We start from the raw sequence: 26,563 nt of genomic DNA, 5'->3' as shown, positions 1-26,563 counted from the left end.
ATTTGTATGAGTAGTTTTACATAGTTGTTCTGTATGCAGTCTCTTATTAGACATATGGTTTATGAACAATGTATTACAGTTTGTAATTTGCCTACTTATTTTCTTGTCAGTGCTTTATGAGAAGTAAAGCTTTTAAAGTTTATGAGATTTAAAATGTTTTTTTTATTTATTGTCAAAGTGATGTACAGAGAGGTTAGAGTTTCATATGTTAGGCCTTGGGTACATTTCTTGTACTGTTTGTTACCTCCTCCCTCATACCCTCCTCCCCCAGAGATTTTAAACTTATGAGTTTTTATTAAGTGACTAACCACTGGCTCTCACACCACAGGCACTTGGGAAAATCACATTCTGTCCCTGCACCTTAAGGAATGACATTAGCAAGTAAGTAGTCAGAAGTACTAGAGTATTCCTAGCCGCTGTTCCTGCACCATGAGGGCTAACAATAACTGTCTACCTGTGAACTGAAATAACTGTGAACAATACATTGAACTATACCTGTAACACAACTTTCTCTTGGCTAGATGATAAAAGTACTTCATAGCTACTTCATTACCCATGAACATGAAATTTGTAACAGAGAGACGTGAAATAGGAAAGAGAGTAACTTTAATCAAGTGTATATCAAATATTGTTTTATAAATCTTGCATTAATATATACTTATGTGAACAAGTTTGTAGGGCCTTTTCTGTGGTATTGGAAGGATCCTGTGTAAGTGATAGGTTATGAAATTAAGCTTTGGCAATTCCATGGTAAATATTCCTGTGACTCTACCTATGAAACAACCTGTGGCACCCAAATCTATATTGTCTATTACAAACTTAGCTCTGGGTCATGAATTCTACTTACAGGCAAAACAGAATAGCTTTTAGAAGTCTAAAACACTTCAAGAACTAATAGAAGTCAAAATAACTTTAAAATATCACAACCACTGACAGTAACAAAGACAAAACAATGTTAATATTCCAAGAAGTGAAGAATGATGAGGTTGATCTGAAGTTGCTTTTTTCCTTGGGGGAAATTGCAGAGTCTGGAGGTAAGCAAGATATTGATAATAGCATAAGCTGGTAAAAGGACCATTTGTAGGGAATAAAGGGTGAAAAGATTTATTCTTATAGCGCTAAAGAGACAAAAACGAAGGCTTGCTGTGTGTGATAGTTTTCTTCACAGGTATTTTATGAGCCTTTAAGTTGGGAAGAGAATTTAAAATTCATCAAAAACCTCTAAAAACCCCGCTTAATTTTCAACAGTATTATGACTATGTTAAACACAGTACACTCTCAGTAACAAGACCTGAAAGACTATTTCATACACAAGATAGCTACAGATAGGACAAACCTTTCCAAGTGTTCAGACAGCTCAGGTTTTTCCCATGTGAGGAGCTCAACCTTCCACTACTCTGCTTAGCAAAGGAAATGGTGGGCATCAGAATCAGGGAGAATGCCACAGGTTAGATTTATTCACATCCTGGGGCCACATGAAATGACTGTGAATGAAAACAGTATACGTCGTTTGACTGCAACAAATCTTCATACTTTAGAGTTGACCAAATAAAATCTCCCTCCTGCAAGAACTTTAGAACATAATGCTTCCCTGAAAGATACAGAAAACATAGTAGACTCTAGTTTCATAATCTATTTCGTCTATGCATAAGACAAATAGATGAAACCATGAATGAAATAGACTACTGCCCACTCCAGATGGCCATTTTAATAGCAACTGATCTTGCTGCTATGATCTTCTTACTCTGTGGATTAATCCAACTTCTGGTTCATAGATTCACTTGCTTTGGTTATTTTAAAAATTCATGTCAATGAGCAGCCATTACCAAAAATAGAGGTAGAGGTGATATATTTACCAATTTCCCTCAGAGGCACATCTACTCCATGATATAATTGGGACCACCATATTCTTGACTATCTTGTCAGCTCTCAAAATCCATGGTGATTACCTATACTGAGGACATTGTATTGAAAAGAGCCATTGAACAAATTTCTTAGATATCTTGGTGAGAAAATATGGTCTTACAGATGGCTGGAGACCATGTGTATGCAAATTAAGGGGAACTGTCACCATGATAAATTTTTTGGAAGTTCTGTGGTCTAAGACATCAAAGCAAAAGTCAGGTTGCTTTCACAGAGAATAAGAGATGCAACACTGAGAAAGTCCATCGTGTGTGCATCATAAATAGTACAGGTCAGTCAAGAGCTGCAGAAACAAAACTTATGAGGGTTGCTGCCAGCATAAAACAGCATGAAGGGTTTTTGTTTTGTTTGTTTGTGCTCAGAGTGGTACATAAAATTCATGACTCTTTCACTCAAGGCTTGTCCTCTACCATTTGAGAACCACAGCTCCACTTGTAGTCTTTCTGCTGGTTAATTAGAGATAGAGTCCCGTGGACTTTCCTGCCTTGATCCTCATATTTCAGCCTCCTGAGTAGCTAGGATTAGAGGTGTGAGCCTCCAGCTCCTGATAGAGCATGCAGTTTTAAAGTAAGCTTTTGGTTTGTAAACAGCAAGAGTATATTTTTTAAAGAAAAGAATACTGTAGTGAACGTAAATCAGTATCATGGCCATTCATCTGATATTATATGCTATGTTTAATTGTATAAACATCACCTTTATATGTCTGCTAGCACAGGATGGTTTACGTTAGCATCACCATAAGCATAGGAATCACTTATGGAGCTAACCATTTTAACAGCTGCAATGCCACTTTTTTCTTTCCAGTTTCATTATGATCCTCTAGGACCCCTGGGAGATATAGATAGATAGATAGATAGATAGATAGATAGATAGATAGATAGATAGATAGATAGATAGATGTAGTCTATCTTCAACCAGAACATCATTACGGAGCACATGGCCGTGACTGTATGACTGTATCTACACTCTTAGCCTATTTGCAGCCATCTTATTGGGGTTATGGCCACCATCTCTTAGCTAAGGTACTTTACTCTCAATACTTTTCTACTTGAAGCTCTTCCTACCTTTCTCCTGGTTCTCTGGGTTCATATAAGAACAGGTCCTTTTAATCAGGTCTTGTCAGTCTCAGCAGCCATACATCTATACCAAACCACCTGATGCTGCTCCTTTTGGGGGCAATGGAATATTGGCAAAGATTGACATTGTTACATTATCTTTGTGAAGAAAGGCTTCTATCTACTTCTGGCTTGGCTTGCTTTCCTAACTGACCACCTTACTACCTGACAGGATGCTTTTATCTTGATATTAGCACACAGAAGCATTTTCAATTTCTGATCTTCAGAATTATAAACTTACCTTGTCATCAAGTATGTGGAAGCCCATAAGGGGAACCGATGTAGTAATTCAATTAAAATTTCAGTTTTAGGGGAAAAATAAACTGTATATGAGTGTACTGTTTTAACCTATTTACAGATGAAATTGTGAGCTTTGTGTGTGGCTGAAAGCACAAGAGGGCAAGGACCATCCTTCTATAAACTAGCATCTCTTTACCTTCATAACCAAGACAATTTAAAAATGCCCGAGCTGCCTGAAGCAGACTGGATGTAATATGAAGATTATGCAAACCTTGATAGGAGGATTTTTGCAAAAACTATCTGAGGTTTGCCGCAAAGCCATGCCTTCTTTCGTAGGAAAAGAGGGTTGTAGAGTATCTTAATATATTGCTTTTTAAAGGACATCTTACATTATTAAGAAACACAAATTATACATATGTGTGTAAGTATATGTGTGTGTGTTTGCTTTGCATTTAAGTTAAATGTCCTTTAAATCAATTATTCGGAATGTATTTTAATTAGAAATAATTTTAGCCTTTACAAGTTGCAAAACTCATGCAGAGACTTCTGTATTCCTTCAAATCATTTTTTGTAGCACTGGTATGTTGCATAATCAGCACACTTGTCAAAGTATGGGAAATTAACATTAATGAAACACTATCAAAGTGTTCTAGGATGCAGTTCAGGGTCCCAAATTGCATTTAGTTGCTGGCTTTCATCAGTAGCCTTCAATCCAAGACAATTCCTTAGTCTGCCTTTGCTTTTCCTTCACATATACAAGGGGTGTGTGTGTGTGTGTGTGTGTGTGTGTGTGTGTGTGTGTGCTTGTCCTGGGGCTTGAACTTAGGACCTGGGTATTTTGCTGTTTGTTTTGTTTTTGTTTTTGTTTTTGCTCAAGGCTAGTGTTCAACCACTTGAGCCACAGCTCCACTTCTGGCTTTTTGGTGGTTAACTGAAGATAAAGACTCAGGAACTTTCCTAGCTGGGCTGCCTTTGGACTTTGATCATCAGATTTCAGTCTTCTGAACAGCTAGAATTACAAGCATGAGTCACTGGTTCCCAGCTACACACTGTTAAGAACATTGAACCACTGCTTTGTAGAGGACCCTCAATTTGAACTTAAGCTGGTATTTTTTATGATGCTGATTATTATTGTACATTTTTGGCAATAATTTACAGAAGTGATTGTGTACCCCCCTTTAATGCTTCATATAGAGAGATGCATGATATCTAATTTTATTACTGTGATGTTAACTTTTTAATCACTTGGTTAAAGTCCTTCCTGCTAGAGTTCTCCACTGCAATGTTACTGAATTTTTCTTTTGTATTATTTTCAAGAAGAATATTTTGAAGTTATGAAATAAACTTTAACATAGTTTTGGTCATTTATCTTTCATTCAGAAATGACTCTTGCCTGCAACAGCTATTTCTATTTCCATTGGATATTTTTTATTAATTGGAGCTCTACTATATAGTAAAAAAAAATAGTTACTTAATCTAACTCAATGTGGCATTTATTCAACCATTTGTTTAGATCAGTAAATACTCAATAATTGGATAAGATTATTTATTATTGAATTATGGCATATTTATTTTGGTCTATTGGTTATAATCCAATACTACCATTATTCACTTAGCTGCTGAAATTGCCCCAGGCTTGGTTTTTTGAAAGCTCTTCATTTCTGTGTCGTGGCTCATGCCTGTAATCCTAGTATTCACAAGACTGAGAGATCTTCAGATCATAATTTGAAGCCAGCCCCGGCAGGAAAGTTCATGACACTCTTATCTCTAATTAGTCAGCACAAAGCTGGAAGTGGAGCTGTGGCTCACAAAAGCTCTTTCACATGGGCTCTTTTGTCCTTGCTACATGTCCTCGTCACTCTAGGAATCATCCTCAGAACTACAAGATACCCTTTCCCTTCGCTAAATTCTTTTAAATTTACCTTTTTCCTCTCTGTGTTCATGTTGATTTTTGTTTGTTTTTCTCAAGAAATCACCCTATAGTAATAGGCCTAATTTTTTAATAAATTAAAATCCACTATATTGTAAAATAAATAGTAACACAAAACTGAAAACAAGAGTCTCTAGAACCCATATAAGGAACAGCCAAATACAACAGTATATTTCAACCATAATTACTTTATTATTATTTTTATAGGATGAACATCTTTATCAAAGAGAACAGAATAAGGAAGAGATATGATGAGAAACTACAAGAAGTGTTTGCTGTTCCTTACCTTTCTTTAATTTTCATGACTTCAAAATACTTTTTTTTTTTTTTTTTTGCCAATCCTGGGCCTTGCACTCAGGGCCTGAGCACTGGCTTCTTTTTGCTCAAGGCTAGCACTGTACCACTTGAGCCACAGTACCACTTCTGGCTTCTATATATGTAGTACTGAGGAATCGAACCCAGGGCTTCATGTATATGAGGCGAGTTTACCACTAGGCCATATTCCCAGCCCCAAAATACTTTTATAATGATTGTAAATAAGGCCTTTTAATTTGTAAGCCAGCAAGGATTGCTTCTGGAGTTTGAGTCATTCTACTTCCAAAGGTTACTGCTACTCTTCTTTCTCTTCATTCTAATTTATTTTCTAGAGATTCTTGCATTTTTTTTCTTGTTGTTGTTCACGGGGCTTGAACTCAGGGTCTGGGTGTTGTCCTTGAGCTCAAGGCCAGCACTCTACCAATTTGAGCCACAGTACCACTTCCTGTTTTCTGGTGATAAATTGGAGCTAAGAGTCTCACAGACTTTCCTGCCTGGGCTCTCCTTGACTGGTGATCCTCTGAGCCTCTTGAGTAGCTAGGATTATAAGCATGAACCACCAATGCCCGGCTTAATTTTTTTAATTGCTTATGGAAAATGATCAATAGTTTAATGCATTTGGAACACAAAATAAACAGAAGTGTTTTTTTTTTTTTTGGAGATCTGGAAATATGAGTTGGTTCAGTACCAAAATCAGTATTAAAAATACACATGTATCTCTAGGCATAAAAGCTTCCACTTTAAGTATGTCATGATAGAGGCTTCTTTTGTAGCAAAGTGAAAGATGATAATAAATAGCAAAATGCAAGAATTAATCAACAGGCTTAATTGAGCAAAGGTCAGAGAACCAGGCCAATACAGAAGAAATGGGAAGGAACAGAAGCCAGAGAGATGGAAGACAGATGTCATAGGAGATTTAGAAGCCTAATGAACATAAGCATTTAAGGAACAAGATGATCAAGAAAACTGTGGTGTTTTAAAACTTTATGACTGGACAAACAACAGAGAGGTAAAAATAAATCATGAAACAGTTTTGGGAAATAAAATTCAAAGAAGCATTGGATCTTTGACATCAAATTTTAATACAATTCATGGATGATTAGAGTATTCTAATATTTTCTTCACTTCTGCAAAAACTACAATGACAGTAATTAGAATGATGGTATTGACTTTTTTCCTTTTCTTTCCTTTGACTTCCTGGGGCTTGAACTCCAGGCCTTGGCACTGTCCCGGGCTCAAGGTTAGCCCTCTACCACTTGAGCCACAGCACCACTTCTGGCTTTTTTGTGTATGTGGTACTGAGGAATCAAACCCAGGACTTGATGCATGCTAGGCAACTCTACCACTAAGCCACATTCCCAACCCTGACTTTCTTTCTCATTCTACCAAATGACAATATAGCAAGTCATACTGTAGCATGCTATGAAGTATTTCTTGCAAACACGTGTGATTCTTTGAATTGTGTTATTTTAGTTCATGAAACACACCTTTCTATCATATTTCCATCAGTTTTAAGTGTAGGTGCACTTGTAATAAGTTGGGGTTGTGATGTACCAACTTTAAATAAAAGAGATAAAATAAAAATGGCCAAAAAAATATTGTTTCTGAATTTTATTCCCTGGCTGGCAAATTTCACAACTTTTATTGAGTAAAATGTCTCATGAGACCTTGTCTTCTCCATTTCTCATAGGGATTCATTATCTCTGATAGAAGATTCTTGAGATCATAAAATTCTCAAGGTATTTCTCCCTAACTTCCATGAAAAAATATTAAGGTAAAAGGATGTGCTACAAACTAACAACTCAATCTTAAATGTAAGCATCTCAAGGGAATAGCTCATGTAACTATGTGAAGAAGTTAGCTGATAAGCATAATTAATATTGACTAGCTTTGAGTGTTCAACTGCGTATTTCAATATTTCTATTACCCAAAATGATTACATACTACTCACTCATAAATGGAGATAACAATGTTATCATTGTTTCTAGTTAAAATATTCCATGCCTACCAGTGTAATAAGTAGTATGAATATTATATAATTTTAGTGATGTTTGTAATTATGAGACTGACATGCTACCTACTACACTGAGGATCCTAGTAATGTTCATATTTAAAGCACAATATTCAACATGAAGCACAATATTCAAATCTTTTTATTTGATTAAAATATTCATAATCACTGAAGTTAATAGGCTATTACTACTGCCAATAATAATGATCATTCAAATGTTAAGAATATTTAAAATGAATAACGTATATTTATAGATAGTGTATCATGTGTATCTACTAAATTCTCTGCCTGAACAGGTAGCATGTGAAGTTTATTTGCCTTAGAAGTCTTTGATAGCAAAATGTAGAACATATGTTTTTCACACAAGTGGCTTCTATATTATTTACCTTACAACTTTTACAGACAATAAAGTGATCTGAACAACTCATGTATACTGTTATTTATTTTAAAAACTCGTATCTGTTAACCTAATCTAACAGTTGAGCTAAAGTTATTTATCAATTGGATAGCAACTTTCATGGGATTATTTTAATAATTTTATATCAAATTGGGTGAATTGAACATTTTAACTTATTTTACTATGATAGGTTATTTTCTATTTTTGTACTAATTTAAAATGTCAGCACGAATCTTTCCTAAATCTGCCTTCCTTCTCTTGCTACATATGTTTTAACTAGAAAACATTCCGGCCAACCCTTATTTTTATGCATCTTAAAATTGTACTGAAAAGTATTCTTTTTTTTTTTGGCCAGTCCTGGGCCTTGGACTCAGGGCCTGAGCACTGTCCCTGGCTTCTTCCCGCTCAAGGCCAGCACTCTGCCACTTGAGCCACAGCGCCGCTTCTGGCCGTTTTCTGTATATGTGGTGCTGGGGAATCGAACCTAGGGCCTCGTGTATCCGAGGCAGGCACTCTTGCCACTAGGCTATATCCCCAGCCCTGAAAAGTATTCTTAAGTAAACAAACGATAAAGGCACTTAAATACCACCTTTTTGCACTGCATGCACTAGCAAATGGTAGAAAACATGTATCATAAAAAGAAACCAAGGCCCAAATACAGCATTCTATGCGTTGTCCCTGAATTCCAACATGCTACATTGAGGCTGGGCTGGCCGCTCTCTGTGGCTTAACACTGGTTCCCAACTACTGACTGATCTTGATTAAAATTGCTTCCGTGAAAAGATTCATTTTTCTCTCTCAAATGTGTGTGTGTGTGTGTGTGTGTGTGTGTGTGTGTGTGTGTGTGTGTTGGGAAGAGTGGTATTTCCTCTGAGACCTTAAATTATCTCAACCCTTGTTAGAGGTAATGAGTTAAGGGAATTTTGGAGGAGATAAAATGTCCACAGAGTAAAGCAGAAAAGCAAGAATCCAATCATGGCAACTCTGAAATCCATAAGAAGGTCTTTCTTGGTAGATTTTAATTCTTTGATCTTTAAGTGCTTCCTGTGCTGAGTGCACATCAGAAAACCCACTCATGCTACTGCTTCTCTGGCTCCTCATCTGGAGCTGGGAGGTGGGCTATGTGGATATGCCTATCATACCTTAGGTGCTCTAGTCCGCATATGTTTGTCAACATTCACTATTCATTCATCCAGATTCTGCTCCACGCAGTCCTGTTGCCCCTCAATCTTGTGTCTTTTCTCAGAGATTGACTATTGCTCTCTTTCTCCTCTCCTTTTCTACTCTCTGGTCATTCCACTTGGACTTCTAAGTGAAATTTCAGGAAACAGAAGGAGCCATGGACATGGCATTTCTGAGGTTGCTGACAAATTTGGTAAGTCTCTGTGACATAGACCTCAAACTTATCAGCAAGGTGACATTTTTAGAACCTAAGGATGTGGCTAAATAATGGCCAATGAAACTCATTATTCTGGTATTTCATATTCTAAATGTATATGTGCTTTATTTCCAAAGGATTGACATACATATTTTAAAGACTGTGGGTTAATATCATTCATTCAGGAACCTAGAAAGAGACTTTTGAACTCCTTAGTGGTTATTCTTCACCAAATTTTTTTTTTAAATGGGAATTTATCAAACTGAAAAAAATTATTTCTTTTCTTTACTTTCTTTCTTTCTAGTCTGGGGCTTGGACTCAGGGCCTGAGCACTGTCCCTGGCTTCTTTTTCCACAAGGCTAGCACTCTACCTCTTGAGCCACAGTCCACTCCCGGCCATTTCTGTTTATGTGGTGCTGAGGAATGGAACCCACGGCTTTGTGCATGAATAGGCAAGAATTCTATGGCCAAGCCACATTCTCAGCTACCAAACTGCACAATTTTAAGAATAAAATGCAAATTAAAATCCTGTATCACATGAGAACACATTGAATAATGAGCTCTCCATGACTCTGAGTATTGACACTGATTTTGAACTCCAACACAGAGAATCAGTAGAAAAATATAAGATGTTCTTATTAAAGTGCCTGCACATGTCTTAACTATGCAATAGACCATATCCAATATTTTGCATTAGTGCCTAGTTCACAATACATAATATTAGTCACGTTAATATTCAAATGATGGATACGTCATGATTTTATTTTTATTTTGATGTATTTAAAACATAGAAATTTACAAAGAAAAACCCAAAATTGCATGCAATCTACCATTCAAAATTAATCACCATTTCTTAATGGTCATACTTACTTCTAGGTATTTTTAAGGAAATGGAACTATTTAAATTTCAGACTTTTATACAGTTTCTTCTTCAGATCCATCTATACCATTATTTTATCATATTCCTTCTAAGCTCATTTGTGACATACCTATGGTATTCATTCTTAACTATTACAGAATAGCATTTTGAATTTTTTTTATTTTACAAGAGTTGTCGATAAAGCCCTCATTGCCAAAGCTTGCTTGATTACAAATAGTGTCCCTGCCAGGAGGTGGTGGCTTACTCTTGTAATCCTACTCAGGAAGTTGAGATTTGAGGATCATTGTTCTAAGCCGGTCAGGTCAGTAAAGTCTATGAGATTCTTATCTCTAATTTACCAGCAAAAAGTTGCAAGTGGAGCTGTGGCTCCAACAGTAGAGTACTAGCTCTGAGTGGAAAAGCTACAGGCCATTAGTTCAACACCCAAGACTGGCACGCACCCACACGCGTGCACACGTGTACACACACACAAACACATATATACACACACAAACTTACCCTTAGCTAATATCAAAGTATTGTCTGTTCACCTAGTTATTATCAATATTATCACACATCCATCAATACTCATGAAGCTTGTTACAGCTTCTGAAGCAATGACTTTAATAATTCCTTTATTTTGAATAAGTGTCAAACTTTAATATACAAAATCCTAAACGTATTGTTAGGAACACACTCTACATTATTTAATTATAGCAATCCATAATTAGGGTAGTAGCACCTTATTTTATGTTCCCAATATTCCTGAGATACAATATATTTCTTTTTCTTTTGACCAGGCTGGACCTTACCAAAACTTGGGGTGGCCAGGCAAGCACTCTACCACTGACTTACATCCCCAAACCCATTGCACTGCTTTTAAATAAAAGTCTCAGCCCTGCTACTTCTTACGAACTGCTTAGGAAAAGATTTTAAAATATCAGTAAGTGGAACTTTGTCTTTGGTTAATTGACATTATACGATTATCTTAAGAAATAAAACCACCATCAAATAATTTAGGATATAAAGTATCATAAAAGATATAAAACATTTTAGTTCTACAAGATCAGGACAGATAAAATAATATAAGATTCCTGAAAGTGGACTTTTTATGATTAAAACAAGGGGAAGGTTATCAAATAAGTGTCCAATATTCATTTCACTGGAATTTATTTGAGGGATTGCTTTTTCTTTATGGAAAAGCATTGCTAACACTGAAAAACCACAAGTACTAGAGTAAAAAACACAAATTTAATGTAATGTAATTTACAGAGGTTTAGGAGAGATAGGATAAAGGGAACATTAAGGTAATGACACAAACTGTTCATTACGCTCATTTTGGACACGTGCATATCAGAGCTATGCCTCAGTAAACAGAAAGGAATAGGATCAGAAGTAAAGATACAAAGGATGAGATAATCTTCATTCTAATTTTGCTTCATCACTTTCACTCCATTGAGTTTGCATATGACTCAGGGTTTTCTGTATTCATGAAACTGTGTAGAATGAGATTTCTCCTCCTGACAGGAAGTGTAGTTCTCTGATCAAAAGATTCAAGCCCTTACTCCTTTACACCGGTTATAACTGATTAGGACAAGCTGGTGTGGCCCTATGATTAAAAAATGTGAAATTTTTATGTGTTTATTCCCTTGCAAAATACCTTCTAAAAATAAATTATTTGACATATTATCAAATTAAAAATGTGAAATATTGATAAAAATATCACATGGAGGAACTTGAAAAATCTCCAAAATACTGTGCTTTGCAGACCAAATAATGATTTAATCAGGACCTATTGAAAATTGAGGTCAAGCATCTAATAATTCTAAGGATGATTTTATTCTAAGATTATATCAGTCATTCCATATCTCGCTCATATCTCGCTCTCAACAGGTAACCTGTGGTCACTGATGGAAAAGGTCAATGTCAGTTCTTTTGAAGGCTTTATTCTGGTGGGCTTCTCTGACCGTCCCCACTTAGAGGTCATCCTCTTTGTGGTGGTCCTCACCTTTTATCTGCTGACTCTTCTTGGCAACATGACTATCATCTTGCTTTCAGCACTGGATTCCCGGCTTCACACACCCATGTATTTCTTCTTGGCCAACCTCTCATTCCTGGACATGTGTTTCACCACAGGCTCCATCCCTCAGATGCTCTACAACCTTTGGGGCCCAGATAAAACCATCAGCTACCTGGGTTGTGCAATCCAACTTTACTTTGTCTTGGCCCTGGGAGGGGTAGAGTGTGTCCTCCTGGCTGTCATGGCATACGACCGCTATGCTGCTGTCTGCAAACCTCTGCACTACACCATCATCATGCACCCTCGTCTCTGTGGGCAGCTGGCATCTGTGGCATGGTTGAGCGGCTTTGGCAATTCTCTCATAATGGCACCCCAGACATTGATGCTACCCCGCTGTGGGCACAGGAGAGTGGACCACTTTCTGTGTGAGATGCCAGCACTGATTGGCATGGCCTGTGTAGACACTATGACCCTTGAGACACTGGCATTTTCCTTGGCAATCTTTATCATCCTGGCACCACTCATCCTCATCCTCATATCTTATGGTTACATAGCACAAGCAGTGATTCGAATCAAGTCAGCTGCTGGAAGAAAGAAAGCCTTCAGTACCTGTAGCTCTCACCTAATTGTTGTCTCTCTCTTCTATGGTACAATCATATACATGTACCTCCAGCCAGCTAACACTTACTCCCAGGACCAGGGCAAGTTCCTTACTCTTTTCTACACCATTGTCACTCCCAGTGTTAATCCCTTGATCTATACCCTCAGAAACAAAGATGTTAAAGAGGCCATAAAGAAGGTGCTAGGAAAGGGAAGTACAGAAGGATAATAGAGTGTTCAGGTTTGGGGATTGCCTTTTGAGCCATCTCCTAGTTATGTCATTAGACCAAAACAATGAAGGAATGTTCTGGCCTTACAGACCAAAGAGGTACTAAATGAGATGGAAAAACCAATCATGTAGGTTGAAGAAATGGAATATTCCTCCCAAGTTGACAATCACTTATGTGAGTCTTCTCCACCAAAAAGTTTCTAATCAGGATGATCAGGACAGAACAGTGATCTATGTTTTTTTTTAAATACTAGCCATAAATGCAGTCACTACCAATTTCTGTCACAATCATTTTATACTTACTAGGGCCTCAACAAATAATTTTTTTTACAAAGATCGTAGAAATAGCGCAGGAAAAAAGCATTTTTTTTCTAGAAAATTTGAAATGTGCCCTTTTTAGTGCCAAATATCTGATTAAGAGTCAAACAATTATCTGACTTTTGCACTTTAGATGCCATAATTGATACATGGATCCTGTATATTTTGAATCACTTATGTAATTGAGCTTAATAATATATATACTTGACCTTTTCATACAGTAAAGAATGAAAAAGGAAACTGTAAATCAGGGTAATGGAGTATTTGTTTTATATAGAAGGAACAATTTCTTATTAGTACTCAATGTTAATCCTTTTAAGAATCCTTGTTAATCCTTGGTAAGAATGAGAAGTCTGGGGGGAGTTTTTGCTTAAATATTTGAAGATAACTTAATCTCCACTGTTTCCAGATATTTATATTTAATAAATAAGGTTAACTTGGGGGTAACTATTGAGATCTTTATAATTGGTTATCCTTTGTATGTTAATGTTCTTACTTTTTACATTAGTGACAATACCTGTCCATCACAGTTGAAATTGATTTGAATGGTTTGTGTAGAATGAGTTACCATTTTAAAGACAACCACATTTCTCCAGATCTAACATATTATTTGGATGAATCCCATCTCATAACTTGGGAAAACATCTGCCAAACTTCTGCAAGTGAATAAGGATTACAAATTTGAGGATATTGCCAGTGGCATCATGAAGTGATCAACTAAAGATGAGTTTGGCAATATGTTATTTGAGATTCTACAAAATTGTTAAGAAAGATCAGGTTAATTTACAGGTCCTAGAAAATGTATACCTAAGAAATTTGCCTCAAAACATAGCATTATAAAATACAATGTGAATGTTTTCTTATTTTCACACTGGAACTTTTACTTTGTGCAGACACATTAAATTAGATTTTATGTAGATTAGTTGGAGCTTCTAAGACTAGGTTTCTAGTTTAGCTTTTTAAATCACGGAAAGTATTCTATTGCTCCAATAGGAAGAAAGAAAAGGTTAGAATATATTTTATGCTTCCTACTTTATGACACAAAGTAAACCATGATGTTAGACTATGATGCTTAACGGTATCCCAACTACTCAAGTGGTAGAGGCAGGAGGACTGTGACTTTGAGGATAATCCCAGAAAAAGTTAGTGAGACTCTATCTCAAGAACAAACTGAGAAAAAACCCATGGGCAAGGCCCTAGGTCTAATCTCATTTCTTCCCACCAAAGGGGGATCATTAAATGCAGCCATTGTTCAGAGTTTTATGGCTTGTCATTTATTTTTCTTCTACTAAAAGTCAGTTTTTAGTGTGTTCCCTATTGTTGTAAATATTCTATTCATTTTTAAATAAATCCCTTAGGATCATTCTTTAAACAGAATTGCTACAATAATTTTGTCCCATTTTCCTATACTGTTTAAACATGCATTGCCTTCACATTAATATCTTAAGAATGAAGTCAAGAAATCAAGAGACAGGAGTATACATATATAGAGAGAATGAGTTCAGATGTATCTTCATAGACTTCCTGACTAATTTTCTTAAAACCTTGACTTTTTCTCTATAAGATTTATATCTTTTATTCTTCGCTAAAGTATTTAGAACTATTATTATAAGTTATAGGGCTAATGATATCAGACTAATTAAGGAAAAGTGTGTGATGTTCTTAATAACACTACCACAGCCAAACATCAGTTTTGGGCTTATGATGCAGTTTTAAAAGTTTCGTTTACTTAGGTGTAAAGTAGAGGGAACAAAACATATTCTAGTTGTTATGACTTCTCATAAGAATTGCAGAATACTGTTCTTAATTTAAAAAATAAGGAAAGAAACCAACATTTTATCTCCCTATGGATTCTTCTTTTTACTAATTCATGACATTCTTACAGATTAATCTTTTGCATGAAAGGGTGGAACATTTAGGCCAAAATTATTATCAGAACTCTATTCATTAGGTGTGCTTTTCCATTTCTCATGACAATGGTGCTTAAATTCCCTTTTTTTTTTTTTGGCCAGTCCTGGGCCTTGGACTCAGGGCCTGAGCACTGTCCCTGGCTTCTTTTTGCTCAAGGCTAACACTCTGCCACTTGAGTCACAGCGCCACTTCTGGCCATTTTCTGTACATGTGGTGCTGGGGGATTGAACCCAGGGCTTCATGTATCAGAAGCAAGCACTCTTGCCACTAGGCCATAGCCCCAGCCCTTAAATTCCCTTTAAGAACAATAAATATTACTATATGCTTCTGTGTGCTTGTGTTTATATGTTGTGTGATTTTATGTTAAGAACTATGAGAGCATATTTCAATTAAGTGCTTATTGATCAGGCTGTCAGATCATTTTCCAACTGGACTTGAAAATTGGCTCTGAAGATAATTCTCACATAGATTTTGTTTAGGTTCAAAAAAATTTCCCCTTTATTGATTCATATTTAGCATATGTATGTATATATCCTGATATATATGTGCATATGCATATTTATGTTTAGTACCTACTATGTGACAGCCATTATTCTAGATCTTGATACAAAATATAGAAAATTACACATGCAAAATAAATAATTACTGCATTGAATTCGTGTTGTCCCAAATACAAAATAAATAAAAAGAAAAGGTCTGTGTGGTAATATCTGCATGTTACAAATAGAAGTATGATGAAGGGACGTAGGGAGAATGGGGAAGGCTATGGAAGAAATCAAAGATCTTAGAACATTTCAGAAAATAAGATAAGGAAACTAATGAGACAGACATCTGTGGGATAAGTGCTCCCAGTAGAGGGAGCAGTATGCACAATACTGAGGTCTGGAAGAACAGAAAGAACTAAAGAAACTAAGATGAGCAAAAGCATGAACCAACCTGGCAAGAAAGCTAAGAAATTGTTTCCAAAGGGAGACAGTGGTCAGCTGTCTAAAATATATCTACAGGCCAAGTAAGATTTGAGGCAGAAAACTGACCAAGAATTTGAGTAATCCTGAGAACTACCAGTGTACCTGAAAAAAAAAAAAAAGCAGAGTAATCAGATGAATTCTGATTGGAAAGTGTAAGAGAGACAAGGAGGATATGAAAGTGAATAATTTTCATCCTTCTCAGTACTGTGACTATAAAGAACAGAGAAATGGATAATAGTAGGAAAGGGATATGATGAGAAAATTTGCATATCTACAAACTGAAGGAAAAGAATGGTACAGCAGATAATAATGCAGAAATGATAATGAAGGAAACTGCAAGAATGGCGCTTTAAGGAGATGAAAAGGACAAAGATCTAATGTGTGAAGGGATAGCTTGACTTTAAACAGGAGCAGCATGAGTTCATAGCAAGAAGCGAAGGCAAAAGACATGAGCATAGATGCTGAGGATCAGGAAGCTTAAAGATGAGATTTGTGCAAGCTTTTTTCTCATTTCTTTTTCACTGTGAAATTAGGAGAAATAATTACACTTTTATTGTGAATACTTCAAGGATATTAGAAAAATGGAATAAATCAAGTACCATTTTAATACTTGAAAGAAGTGTATGTACTAATATGTCTCATTTGAATGTTTGTGCACTTTTACTTCTCTCTCTTACAGACTTTTCACTGTTTCCTTTACATTAATATTTGCTTATCATTTCAGATAAAATGTGCTTTCCTGGTCTCACCAGCTCTCTTTTTCCCCCAGTTTACTAAATAATCCATAATAATAGTATTTGAAAATGCGTAAGACTGTCAAGCAGAATGAAAGATTCCCTAAGTATTTTTTAAAAGATTTTAACTTGTAAGTCTTGAGTTAAAAATTGACTCACCATGAAGACTTCCTTTCTGAAAAGCTTATTCTGAAAATCCCTGATTTTCATTTTAAACCCAACATTTTGTGTACTGTCGTTAGGCTACTGTTGTTAAAGAAAGCTGAATGGACCCAATATAACAATTCTTAAGCATCTAAAAGTTATTTCAAGAAAAAATGCAAACACATTAAAGATATGTCACACATAATAATCTGTTTCAGAGAATTTTCAGAGAAGTTCTGAGAAGCCAGGCATGAGTTCCAGGCATCCTTTTCCTTCTGTTTTCCTTTTCAGATGAGAGAACATTGATACTTGCTTGGGTCACCTTAAAAATGGAGGCTGGGATACATTCTATTGTGAGACTTCCCTTTTGATTCCATAGACATATTGCCACTACTTGAAATAGCAAAATTGTCCAGCAGATCTTCTGGAAGTTTCACTGAGACAAGGGGCAAATCATTACTCTCATTTCTATCAGCAAACAATTCTGACACCCTACCAACAGCTGCAAAGCAAAACTTTTATTCCATATAGTTCATATGTTAACTAGAGTCAGTGCTGTGGTAGGTTTTATTTCAAAGATCTTATTTTGGTAAATCAGTTCAGGGCAATTCCAAGTATGCCAGAATTAAACCCCAAAGCACACCACGAATTCCTTGTCATCCAGCTCACCCCCCAAAATGTGGAAGCTTCCTACTGGTCACAATAATCATGGATTCCCAAGGGGAAAGATTGCATAACCCTCTTCACATTGTGTATGCTTTCATATGTTTCACACCATTAATTTTGCCCCCATCATCATAATAGTCCATATCCCATAATAAGCAGCTGCCCTAGCAATCAGAAAGATCAGTTTCTAAAGTTTGCTTTAGGGGAGTTTTACTAGTTATGGTTTAGTCTTGCTCTGACCCTTCCATGTTATACCATATGCAGCTCTAGCCCCAATGCTCCAGGAGTCCTCATTGGGACCCCTACACTGAGCTTCAGATAAATGCCTCAAAGCCACTCTGATTTCCTCCAAATCTCAGGTGCCCATATCCAACATGCTGTTAATTTTGATGTCATGGGGACCCACAGGAACAAGAGTAACCATTTAAGAACACAGACTTTCTTGAATGAATGGAATTCCATCTCCACTTGGGATTTAACCCATCCATTTTCCAGTTTCACTTAAAAGTATGAATAATAGTATTGCCATTCTTCCAGGGCTGCTCTGATACATAAAAGCATTCAGAACAATTTTGGGCAAACAGTAAACACTATGTAAATGTTTATAGGACTGTAGTATTGTAGCTATTTTATTTTAATATTGTAGAGACTTATTTTAATATTGTAGAGATTTCTAGAAAAGACTGTTGAAAGAAGTACCAGCTTGAAACAAGATCATACTAAGTTTACCTGAAAAAGCAAAAAAAAAATGCAAGAATAAGAAGACACATAAAAGTATGAAAGATGGGGCTGGGAATATGGCCTAGTGGCAAGAGTGTTTGCCTCGTATACATGAGGCCCTGGGTTCGATTCTCCAGCACCACATATAGAAAAAAAAAAACCAGAAGTGGCACTGTGGCTCAAGTGACAGAGTGCTAGCCTTGAGCAAAAGGAAGCCAGGACGGTGCTCAGGCCCTGAGTCCCATGCCCACGACTGGCAAAAAAAAAAAAAAAAAGTATGAAAGATGACTGTATAATTATAGGTTGTATAATTAAAATAATGTGGTGCTGGTACATGAATAAATCAGTAGAATAAAAGGCCCAGAATTAGACTTGAATATATATAGTAATTTATATATGATAATTTACACCATCTTAAGTTTCTGGGAAAATAGAAATTGAAGTGCAGAAACAACTGGATCACTATTTGGAGAAAATATTAAATTAGATTCTCACTTTTTATTTAATCATCAATAAAATCTGAATTAGGATTAGGGATCTGAATAAAAATGAAACTTTAACAATATTGGAAGGAGATGGTTGGATTCCACTTGAGTGTTTGTAGGAAAAAGTTTTTGAACTATCACTCAAAACCCAGACAAGATGAGGAATGCTTGAGGAATTTGCCTACACATTTTCTGTTTTGTTTTAAAATGTTCTCATGTACATTTGTGAAATTAATTTGGTAAACAAATCCTTCTTATTTTTCCTCTCATAGGCTATTCTTCAGATTCTGTGTTCCCCTGGTACTGAATTGTGACCTTATTGTACCCAAGTTCAGTATTACATCTGGCACAAGCTTTCAGATTTTTATTTCAACTCTCAAGTACTTAATACTTTTCCCTAATGGACTATAACAAGTTTATTTCTCTTAGTGTTCAATTCCTCTTGAATAGAAGTTCCTTCCTGAGACTTAGCCCTGAGGGATCCAACCCCCAAGACTAGCCAGTAAACTATTACTACAAACAATTTTTTCCTATTCTGACATAGAAGTAATTGGTTATATGGTCAGAAATTAATATAATTGTATTATTTGCTCCTGGAGACTTTTCCCGACAAAGGCGAGTGAGAGAGAGAGCACTATGCTAAATGAATAGCCCTCTGGGGAATAATAAGAAGATGAGGATTGGGTTTTTCAAGACTTCCTTCCTGAAGCAATAGTCAAGAGTAGAACTTCGATTTAAATGAACCAGAATGTGAATTTCCTTGTATATCTCCAGTTCTTAGCAAATTCTGTTAATTTAGGGAAATTCATTTAATCTCTCCACACCTCTTTTTCTATATGAAAAAATGAAGATGAAAATATAATTATAATATAGGCTATTGGTGAGGATAGGTAATATGGGTATGACATTATTATGATTTGCTATTGTTATTATAATATATTCTACAGGCCTTAATAACTGGGTACTGTTTCTTAAATGTTTACTGTGAAGTACTAAAACTTTGAATTTATTTACCTTGATATAATCTGCGAACTAGAGGTTTGTTTAGCCCTTTATTTTCTTTTTGTTTATTATAGATGTATTTATTTATTTTTCTGAAGACAGTCTTGCTAACCTAGGTTGGCCTTCAATTTGAGATGCTTCTGCCTCTACTTTCCAAGTGCTAGGATTACAGGCATGTGCCACTACAACTTGTGTGTCCCTTTTAAAGATACTATTTCTTTTTTTTTTTTTTTTTTACTATTTCTTATATTATAAAAACTTGTGTATGGGTAGAGGAAATGACCCATTATAAGCATCTTTTTTCCTGTAACTGATTCCATCCTCATGCCCACTATTACTTTCAGAGGTTAGTACTTTTCTTTTTAGGGGGAGTTTTAAGGCTGTTTTAAGTTTTATGTTTTAAGTTATAATGGGCTGAGTCCATTATTTTTCTTATTTTAATCCTTATTCTCCCACTTCTTGATCCTCTTCAGATGGCCCGTGTTAAGTACCTATTAAACATTCTTTTTTATTCTCCATTCTTAAATGATGCTATATAGGCATACAATACAATGCAATACAAATTGTGTTTACATCATTTGAATCCAGTTTTATAATTAAGATACTCTCATTTATTTTTTTCTACCTTTATTTTCCTCTCTCACTAAGCAATAGCATGGGCAAACAATTATGCCTTTTTTTTTTCTAAAGTAGCGGAAATTTATTTCCTCATAATGCTGGGTGAAAGTCCAAGTTCAAGGTGCATTGAGTTAAAAGCCAGAATTATTATCCATCTTTTATAGCTACAATTAAAATGGTGTTTCTTTTATCTCTTGCCCTCTTTTTCTTGTTCTTTCTCTTTCTTTCTCTCTCTCCCTTCCTCTCTTTATTTCACCTTCTCTCTTGTTCTCTTTTTTCCTTCCTCCCTTGTCATTTCTCCCTTTTTCCCTTCCTCTCTCCTTTTTTCTTTCTTTCACCTTCTCTCGTGTTCTTTTTGTTCTTTTGATTTCTCTTTTTCCCTTCCTCCCCTTCTCCCCCTTCTCTGTCTCTCTGTCTCTTTGTCTTTCTCTCTCCCTTCCTATCTTGTTCTTTCTTTCATCTTCTCTTGTGTTCTTTTTCTTTCTCTTTTTCCCTTCCTCCCCTTCTCCCTTCTCTCTCTCTTTCTCTCTGTGTCTCTCTCTGTGTCTGTGTCTGTGTCTGTCTGTCTGTCTGTCTGTCTCTCTCTCTCTCTCTCCTTTTCTTTCCAAATGTGGGAACATATTTGCAATCCCACAAAGAAGTTGTTGGATCTTCATGCTTCTTATAATTTGAATTCAAAGCATCTTGAACAAATTCATAATGACACAAATCATCCTATCACTACGGAGGTATGTAGGACACCTTTTGAAATGTGTCATATAAAACTTACAAAGAGTGCCAAAATTTATTCTGAGCAGTTATCTTATGGTCTGTATATAACAGCATCACTTAGAAAAATTCGACTGAGTCCATTTCTTAGTTTTATTTATTTGTCTTATAGTGCTGTTATGCATTTATTTGTTCTCCTTCTTGGCAAAACAAAACTAAATAGAAGAGCAGTCTTGAGATCTAATCTTCTGTCTACTATATTATGAGAATAATCTCTCTAAACTTTTAAATTCAGATTTCTACCTGCAAAGCTAACTTTTGCACATTTTCTGTGTACTTGAAGCCACATTGTAATGTTATATTTAAAATATTCCTTCTAGTATTTCTCCTTACACTCTGACAAGAAAATGGTTCAAAGTAGTATTTAAAAGTTGCCCATGCATTCAAGAGAAATGTTCATTTAAGAAAACTTAAAAGCAAATCATGTTTATGTTGAATGAAAAACAGAAAACTCTAAGATTACAGAGGATGTGTTTGCTTTCCAAAGCCACCTAACTAGTAATTGGCCAATTTTGCAGTGATTTAGTGACAGGATCCTAATTGTAACTATAGTCACCTGTCTGATTCCGATTTTTCCAGTATCTTGTTAAGCTTTATTATTTTTCAGTCCTTGAATCCCAGCTATGGAGCAAAACAGTGTAGTATGTAGCTAATGGATATAATGTCACCCAGTATACAGCAAACCTATAGGCAACAAAAATGGAAATATACTGAACTGTATATAAATAAAAGTTCTTGGTCCATGGCTAACATTACAAAAACAATTTTTGAAGTATAAAAATAAAAAAACAAACAGCCCTTTTCCACTGCTGCTTTTCAAAATAATCACTTTTCTTAACTGAGGATGTAACCCAGTTGCTGTTTCCTGTCTGATTCTTTTTATCACACATTGACAATATGTGTTTCTTTGTTAACCAAGGGAACGCTTGCTACTCAAAAGGACAATAATATTCTCTGAAGATGCTGCAAACAAAGTACTACTCAAGAGCAAAGAAAAAAGTTGTGTGAACTTGTAAGGTTTCAGCCATAACTGGGCACAACCCGGAAACAGGTAAATGATAATCTGTTAGTCTATATGCTAGGACTTCAGAAATAAAGTTTCCAAGCTTTTTTCAGTAAACAAGTCCTCCCAATCCAATGTTAGTGACAATAATAACTCAAATTACTTGAAGCCTCGCAATACAAAATGATATATCAACCTTTTGGGATATCTTTTTTTAAAAAATTGGATATACAAATGTATCCAATGCCTAACGTATGAAACTGTAAGCTCTCTGTACATCAGTTTTATAATAAAAAATTTAAAAAAAGAGTAAAAAAAATTGGATATACATTGAGATTAGTGAGTATGTGAAAGATGAGGGGGAAAAGGTCCCTCAAATTAAACAAAGATGGATGTAAGAATTAGATGTATTTCATCAATTTACTAATTCATCTCTTTAGTACATTCTGCTCTATTATTGTTACACCTTCTTGTCTTTCCCAGTAGTAATGCCTCCTCCCCCAACTTTATGCCCTCACAACTTGGGTCATCCACATAAATTATAACAGTATACCCACACAAAGAAATGTATTGACAATAACAACATAAGTCTCTTACTTTTACAATTGCTAACATTTAGTTCATCAAATCTTAGCCATCAGAACTACTTGGAGAGTCAATCTTTTGGCTGAATTCTAGAGGGGAAATATGAGATTCAAGATAGATCAGGCACGAAGAGAAAGCACAACTGGCCAGGTTAGAGGGAACGTATCTTTCATGATGACATATAATAATTGGAAAAATATTGAACTTTTCAAAATTATACTTAGGGAGGTCTTGTAAAAAAAATTGTCCAAATGAGAACATTTCTGAGGATGGAAAGGTTCCATTTTAATAACTGTGTCAAGACAACAGGAGTAAACTCAGTAGTCCTTGGTACAAAGTGAAGTATGTGGTCATCTCATCTTACAAAAGGAAGAAAATACTAATGACTTACAGTACGAACTTGCAAACTATGCTTGTCTATCTCCAAATGCCGCTATTCTTCTTCTATGTGGCCCTAAAAGTAGAAACACCTTTTTCTTTGAAATATGTCTGTTTGACTCTATTTTTTCAAATGGTCTAAATAACTTGTTTCGGGTAACAAAGCAGTCTCCTCAATTTGACAAATTAAAAAGTGAAAAACAAAACTATAATGTGATAGAAATTATGTTATTTCCTGATAATAGCTAGCAATGTGGAAAGTAGTACCAAAAAGGATTCACCAAATGACCCTCCCTCCCCAAAAACGCCAAGGAACAATTTTTTTAAGTTGTCTAAATCTAGAATTTAGTTAAAAAATTTTAGCTTGGATCTCGGTATAGAAAGATTAAATTTTAGAAATGGCTAATGTTGAACATTTCCATCTGTATTTTTTCAGATTATAAGGAATACCAATTATGTGAGTGTCTTCAAACAGGTAGTAAAATGATATAGGTAATTGAAAGAGTGAATGACTATGTTTTAGATGAATTCCTTAATGTTTATGTTACAGGAAACTGAGAGTTAAAACATCAATGATGAGTTGGGTAAATGAAAGCCACATCGAGGAGTTCATTCTGTTAGGCTTCTCAGATCGACCATGGCTGGAGTTCCCACTCTTTGTTATCTTCTTGATTTCTTACATCATGACCATTTTTGGCAATCTAACTATTATTCTAGTGTCACGCCTGGACCCCAAACTCCATACTCCTATGTATTTCTTTCTTACCAACTTGTCACTCTTGGATCTTTGTTATACCACATGTACAGTTCCACAAATGCTGGTGAATTTGTGCAGCATTAGGAAAGTAATTAGTTATGGTGGCTGTGTGGTCCAACTTTTCATGTTTCTGGCATTGGGAGCTACAGAATGTGTCCTGCTGGCAGTCATGTCCTTTGACAGGTTTGTGGCTATTTGTCGACCGCTCCATTACTCAGTCATTATGCACCAAAGGCTCTGCCTCCAGTTGGCAGCTGCATCTTGGATCATTGGCTTTGGCAACTCAGTGTGGTTGTCTATCCTGACTCTCCAGCTACCACTCTGTGGCCACTATGTAATAGATCACTTTCTCTGTGAAGTCCCTGCACTCCTCAAGTTGTCCTGTGTCGATACAACAGCAAATGAAGCCGAATTGTTCTTTGTAAGTGTACTCTTCCATCTAATACCCTTGACGCTCATTCTTGTATCCTATGCTTTCATTGCCCAAGCAGTCTTGAGAATACAATCAGCTGAAGGCCGACAAAAAGCATTTGGAACATGTGGCTCCCATCTAATAGTGGTATCACTCTTTTACGGTACTGCTATATCCATGTACTTGCAACCACCTTCACCCAACTCCAAAGACAGGGGAAAGATGGTGTCCCTTTTCTATGGAATCATTGCACCCATGCTGAACCCCCTTATATATACACTTAGGAACAAAGAAGTAAAAGAAGCCTTTAAAAGGTTGATTGCAAGAGTCTTCTTAGTCAAGAAATAAGGACAATGCAAAAGATAATAAGCTGCAGGGTCCTCTAGGTCCCTTCCTTTTTCTCTTGTTGAGTTAGAGAAATATAGTGTCTTGGCTGATTGGTGACCTGGGCAGCTATATGTATTTTACTGCAGGCTTTAACCTAAGCCAAAATTCAACATTCCTAGGCACTGATAAAGACATTTAGGTTGTTGCTCAAAGTCATTGAAAGAAGCTAGCCCCAGTCCTGGGCCAAATTCTTTAAATTATTACATAAATGCCATATTCTGACCCTTCTAATTGTGGACATTCTGAGATAGGGAATTTTTCTTTCATGTGTTCACTGAAAGGATACTCTATGTATATTATTCACCCTGAGACTTATTGTACATCATCTTCCTCCCCTCTCCCCATTGGTCATGGGAGATTGAACTTAGGGCATGGGTGATGTCCCTGAGCATTTTTGCTCAAGGCTGGTGTTCTACCACTTTGACCCACAGCACCACTTCCGGTTTTCTGGTAGTTAATTCGAGATAGGACTCTCATGGAGTTTCCTGCCCTAGTGGCTTTGAATCATGGCCCTCAGATCTCTGCCTCCTGAGTAGCTAGCATTGATTACAGGTGTGAGCCACCAGTGCTCAGCAACCTCATCTTTTATGTGTGTGTGTATGTTCATATCATGGTTTAAACTTGGTGTGGGTACAGTCTCTCAGCTTTTTTTGCTCAAAAGCTCATGCTCTATCACTTGAACCACACCTCTACTTCTAGCTTTTTGCTAGTTAATTAGAGATAGGAGTCTTTTGGATTTTTCTGTTCAGTCTGGCTTCAAACCAGGTTTGTCAGATCTCAACCTCCTGAATAGCTGAGATCACAGGCATGAGCCACCGGCACCCAGCTCATTCCAATGGTTTTTAGTATTTCTACAGGCTTGGGTAAATATTAGCACTAACTACTTTTATTATCTCCTAGAAGAAACTTGACATATAACAATTATAATGATCAATTCCTAACCTCTAACTCAAACCCCTGGCAACTCACCAGAGAGAAAACAGGCCTTCATCTGACACTGTCAGCACCCTAACCTTAAACATCCTGACCTCTGGAATTCTGGGAAATAAATTTCTGTTGTTTGTAAACTACTTACTTGATGGTAATTTGTTATAAAAGCTTATCTTAAAGTTCCATGTATACTTGAAAAGAATGTGTGCTCTGTTGTTGTTGAGTGTTCATTCAGAGGTTCTCTGAATGTCAGTTAACTTCTATTGGTTGATTGTTGTTGAAATATGCCATGTTCATGATTTGGAAGATTCAATCTTGTTAAGATGACAAGACTTCCTGGCTGGATCTATAGATTCCATTCAATCCCAATCAAAAACTAGTAAGGCTTTTCAGAGATATCAACCACATACATCCAAAAATTAAACAGGCACAGGATCTATGATACCAAGAAAAGTACTGAAGAGGTCCAAAGTTGGAGGACTTTATATCACTAATTTGAAGTCTCATATAAAGTTACAGAAATGAAGATAGCCTGGGATTAGCAAAATAATAAACACAAGTAAGTAGAACAGGATAAGAAACAAAAGCTAGATTCATGCAAGCATAGTTGAATCTTGGCAAAGGAATAATTATAATACAATTGAAAAATGATATTTTCAACAATAGAATAATTGATCATCCCTGAATAAAAACATAAAACTTGACCAAGGCTATATACAACCATAAAATTAATTAAAAATGGATCCTAGAACTAAATATA

The 26,563-nt window shown here is 36.0% G+C and overlaps 2 protein-coding genes across 2 annotated transcripts; both read left to right on the top strand.

The window, feature by feature from the left end:
* The first annotated feature begins 12,067 nt into the window (after window positions 1-12,067).
* Window positions 12,068-13,017, top strand: LOC125352870 (putative olfactory receptor 2W6). Its single transcript, XM_048348264.1, has one exon. It carries the CDS (start codon window positions 12,079-12,081, stop codon window positions 13,015-13,017), a length of 939 nt encoding a protein of 312 aa, XP_048204221.1. The 5' UTR covers window positions 12,068-12,078.
* Window positions 13,018-23,883: 10,866 nt separating this feature from the next.
* LOC125352921 (olfactory receptor 2B6) lies at window positions 23,884-24,834 on the top strand. The gene has a single exon (XM_048348315.1). The coding sequence runs from the start codon at window positions 23,890-23,892 to the stop codon at window positions 24,832-24,834; it is 945 nt and encodes a 314-aa protein (XP_048204272.1). The 5' UTR covers window positions 23,884-23,889.
* The last annotated feature ends 1,729 nt before the right edge of the window (window positions 24,835-26,563 follow it).

This window comes from Perognathus longimembris, chromosome 6 (assembly GCF_023159225.1).
Source record: "Perognathus longimembris pacificus isolate PPM17 chromosome 6, ASM2315922v1, whole genome shotgun sequence".
Lineage (NCBI taxonomy): Eukaryota > Metazoa > Chordata > Mammalia > Rodentia > Heteromyidae > Perognathus > Perognathus longimembris.
Note: the sequence above shows the minus strand (reverse complement) of the source record. Positions and strands in the feature narration are given on the sequence as shown.